Source organism: Phocoena phocoena, chromosome 10 (genome assembly GCF_963924675.1).
Source record: "Phocoena phocoena chromosome 10, mPhoPho1.1, whole genome shotgun sequence".
NCBI lineage: Eukaryota > Metazoa > Chordata > Mammalia > Artiodactyla > Phocoenidae > Phocoena > Phocoena phocoena.
This window is the reverse complement of record NC_089228.1, coordinates 36,418,580-36,422,770: the sequence shown is the minus strand read 5'-3', so window position 1 is coordinate 36,422,770 and position 4,191 is coordinate 36,418,580. Positions and strand designations below refer to the sequence as shown.

Genomic DNA, 4,191 nt, shown 5'->3' with positions numbered 1-4,191 from the left:
TCGCCGCAACAAAGACCATGTGGTCGCCGCAACAAAGACCATGTGCAGCAACAAAGACCCAACACAGCCAAAAATAAATAATTTTTAAAAAAAAGAGGGCAGGCTGGAGGTCACTGGGCTCAAGGTCAGTTGGTGGGACAGCCAGCAGCTTTGTAGCAACAGAAGTGGTAAAGAGGCAAGGAAGGAGTGCCAGAAAGGGGCGTTGCCTGGGCAAGGCTCAGAAGTGCAGGGGGTGGAAAAGGGGTGGGGTGGGAGCCCACTGATAGTAATTTCTTCTTCTGTGAATGATTAGCTCTCAGCTGAAGTGGGTGATCTAGGAGGAGGGCTCAGCTAACAGGACCTCTGGACTCTGGGCAGAGTGTCCAGAGGGCTGGCATGTGGCCTGTGGAAGAGGAGGACATGGTTGGGTGGCAGGCCTGGGCTCAGAAGACTGGATTGGAGTGAGATCAGGCAGCTGTGGGCCTTAGGAAATCTCCTTGGACTGGCAGATGGCCTATTCTTGCAGCAGCAGCTGTGGGGTCCACTGGCCCTGAGCCCTCAGAGCCGTGGCTGTGGGGAGCCTCCTGTCTGGCCTTGCAACGGTCTAACTAGTGCTTTCTTCCCCCTAGGCAGCCATGGATGCCAGGTGGTGCTGAGAGCAGTGGGGCATGGCTGCAGCCCTGCAGGTCCTGCGTCACTTGGCCCGAGCCCCCTTGAGACCACTCCTCTGGGGGTGCCCATTGGCCCGGCTGGCCAGTAGCATGGCCCTGGCAGAGCAGGCACAGCAGCTGTTTGAGAGCACTGTGGGTGCCGTGCTGCCGGGCCCCATGCTGCAGCGGGCACTGTCTTTGGACCCTGATAGTGGGCAGCTGAAGGTGAGGGACCGGAGCTTTCAGCTGCAGCAAAACCTCTACCTGGTGGGCTTTGGCAAGGCTGTCTTGGGCATGGCAACTGCAGCTGAGGAGCTCTTGGGCCAGCATCTTGTGCAGGGCGTGATCAGCGTTCCCAAGGGGATCCGTGCTGCAATGGAGAGTGCTGGCAAGCAGTAAGGAGCCTTGGGGGGATGCTCCTATGTGGAGGGGAGCCTGGGCCCAGACTCAGGCTGGATCGGGGCTTCCTTCCTTCACCAGCTTCCATTTTCTTCTGGGACTGGCCTGGCTCCAGGGTGGGTGTCAGTGGGTGTCCTTTTTAATGTCCCCTTCACCTGTACATCTGGGAAATCAGGTGGGAAGAGGAGCCCACCCCATATCTTGCTCTCCGTTCTCTCTCCCCTGAGGGAGATGCTGTTGAAGCCACACAGCCGTGTCCAGGTATTCGAGGGCGCGGAGAACAACCTGCCAGACCGAGATGCCCTGCGGGCTGCTCTGGCCATCCGGCAGCTGGCTGAAGGCCTCACAGCTGATGACCTGCTGCTCGTGCTCATCTCAGGTGTGGGTGCCAGACTGGCTCAGGACAGTGTGTTGATGGGGGGTGGGGGTTTCCAAATATCAGGCCTGCAAGAAGCTGTTGGTCTGAGCTCTCAAGGTCACAGGACAAGGGAGCAGTAAAGAGCCTGGATGGCTTAGTCCTTGGTGGCCTCCTGTGAGCTGTGGGGTCCTCCCCTTGACTGACCTTGTTGGATAACCGTGAGAGGGCACCCAGGGAGCACCTCACTCAGGCCTTGCCAGGAAAATGTCTCTGTTGCTGCTGTCTGTACCATTGTCACCTGGGGCTAGAACCCTGGTTTCCAGCTCTCTCAGAGTCTCCACCCTCGTTCTCCGCTGTCTCCTCTAGGTCTGCTTCCTTTTCCAAGCTGTTAAGGAATAGTTCTTCCAGTGTCTGCTGGGACCTGGGCTACCCCAAAGCAGGGTTCAACCTGGGTGTGGTGACTGTGCACACATTCACTGTATGTCCACACGGGGGCACCCTAGCCCCTCTTTCTAGCCTCCTCTTTTCTAGCCTAATATGAGCACTGACTGCCTGCTCCCCCAGGTAGGGAAGTCCCTTTGTCATCCATCCCCTCTGTCCAGCGTCTTCATTGTCTCTGCAGGTGGGGGCTCGGCCCTGCTGCCCGCCCCCATTCCACCTGTCACACTGGAGGAGAAGCAGACACTCACCAAGCTGCTGGCGGCCCGTGGAGCCACCATCCAGGAGCTGAACACCATCCGGAAGGCCCTGTCCCAGCTCAAGGGTGGGGGTCTGGCTCAGGCCGCCTACCCTGCCCAGGTGCGTGGGTCTCTTCTTCCCCAGGCAGCTCTGGGCTGGTGGAGCCAGACCCACATGTGCCAGGGAGATGAAGGGCAGAGGCCTGGTACAGGAGTCCACAGGGCTAGGTGTTTTGCACACCCACTTGAGAGGGGTTAGAAGTGGGTGAGGAAGTGCACTGGGTGGTGTGAGGACGTGTGGATAGGTGGAGGCAGTTTGATCTCATGGGCCCTGGGGCAAGGATCAGGTGGGACTGAGCCTTGCCTCTGCGACCCCTCCCCAGGTGGTGAGCCTGATTCTGTCAGACGTGGTGGGGGACCCTGTGGAGGTGATTGCCAGCGGCCCCACCGTGGCCAGCATCCACAGTGTGCAAGATTGCCTGCACATCCTCAATCGCTATGGCCTTCGTGCTGCCCTGCCACGTTCTGTGAAGACTGTGCTGGCTCGGGCTGACTCTGACCCCCATGGGCCACACACCTGTGGTCATGTCCTCAATGTGATCATTGGCTCCAATGCACTGGCACTGGCTGAGGCTCAGAAGCAGGCTGAGGCGCTGGGATACAGGGCTGTGGTGCTGAGCACAGCTATGCAGGGAGATGTGAAAAGTGTAGCCCAGTTCTATGCACTGCTGGCCCGAGTGGCTGGAACCCGCCTCACCATGCCTGGGGCTGGAGCCTCTGTGGAGGAGGATGAACAACTCTATGAACTGGCGGCTGAGCTCCAGCTCCCAGACCTGCAGCTGAAGGAGGCTCTGGAGGCCATGGTGGGCACTCGGGGCCCGGTCTGCTTGCTGGCTGGTGGTGAGCCCACAGTGCAGTTGCAGGGCTCAGGCAAGGGTGGCCGGAACCAGGAACTGGCCCTGCGTGTTGGAGCAGAGCTGGGACGGTGGCCATTGGGGCCTATTGATGTGCTGTTTTTGAGCGGTGGCACTGATGGGCAGGATGGGCCCACAGAGGCAGCCGGGGCCTGGGTCAGGCCTGAGCTTACCAGCCAGGCCGCCGCCCAGGGTCTGGACGTGGCCGCCTTCCTAGCCCACAATGACTCACATACCTTCTTCTGTCGCTTCCAGGGTGGGGCACACCTGCTGCACACGGGGCTGACTGGCACCAATGTCATGGACGCCCACCTCCTGTTCCTGCAGCCGCGGTGATATTGTAGGTCATGTTTTGGGAACCTAGAGGAGGCCTGCAGGGCAGCGTCCTGGAGCAGACCAGGTTTGGTCCCCAGGGCCTCCCCAGGCTTTAGGGCCTCTCCTCTCCTTGGCCCTAGCTACGTGGTTGTCCCTCACACCTCCCAACCAGGGCCTCTGCTTTGTGTCCAACTCCTCAACCAGACAGGCAGATGGGGGTTCTCTTCCACCCCTACTTTTTCAGCCGTGGCAGCAGGTACCCCTGAGGACCAGGACGAGCCCCTAGGCCAATTTGCTGCTCCCATTGTTTTCCCCCAGGCAGCCCCTCTGCTCAGCTCCTGAGCCTGTTTCTTCTGTGGGGTGAAACAGGAAGGACTGAAAATAAAAAGGACCACACTATGGGTTCTCAGTGCTTCTTCCCTCACAGCAAAGGTTAGTGGGGAGCTGCCGGGAAGGGGAATGGTGTTGGGTAGCAGCTCCTGTGCCAGGGCCCTGCAGGAGTTCTCCGTACCCATCTCTGCAGGGCACTTGCTTCACTTAAACAGGAGCTTGAGAGGGTTGAGCGTGGCTCCCAACATGCTTGATGTGGGTGAGCAGAGACCCCAGGGAGGACAGGCTAAGAACTTTAGTCTGTGAGGTCTGGGAGGGACTGGCCACCCATCCAACTGTCACTCTCCCCTGTGGCATCCCTGCTGAGGTCTCTCCACCCTATGATGGAGTGCCTCTCTGGGCACATGCTTACTGCCTGCCGCCAAGGACTTCCTTCTGTCTTTGGACAGCCCTTAGCGAGACTGTACTTTCTTTGGTTGATAAACCCCTATTTATCCAGGGGTTACCCCCAGCCACACAGGACACTGGGTGTTGTTTCCTTGTGCCAGACCCATTTTCCCAGGCTGAAC

General features: G+C 59.2%; 1 protein-coding gene across 2 annotated transcripts; it reads left to right on the top strand.

Annotated features, from left to right (window-relative positions):
* Nucleotides 1–369: 369 nt before the first annotated feature.
* Nucleotides 370–3,701, top strand: GLYCTK (glycerate kinase). 2 transcript variants are annotated; one of them, XM_065885577.1, is made up of 4 exons: nucleotides 370–1,024; nucleotides 1,256–1,407; nucleotides 2,009–2,184; nucleotides 2,447–3,701. In XM_065885577.1, the coding sequence occupies exons 1-4, from the start codon at nucleotides 648–650 to the stop codon at nucleotides 3,311–3,313; spliced, it is 1,572 nt and encodes a 523-aa protein (XP_065741649.1). In that variant the 5' UTR covers nucleotides 370–647; the 3' UTR covers nucleotides 3,314–3,701. The 2 variants fall into 2 exon arrangements, with proteins under 2 accessions (XP_065741649.1, XP_065741650.1); XM_065885578.1 differs by lacking the exon at nucleotides 2,009–2,184 and having other exon boundaries at nucleotides 648–1,024; nucleotides 2,447–2,616.
* Nucleotides 3,702–4,191: the final 490 nt, after the last annotated feature.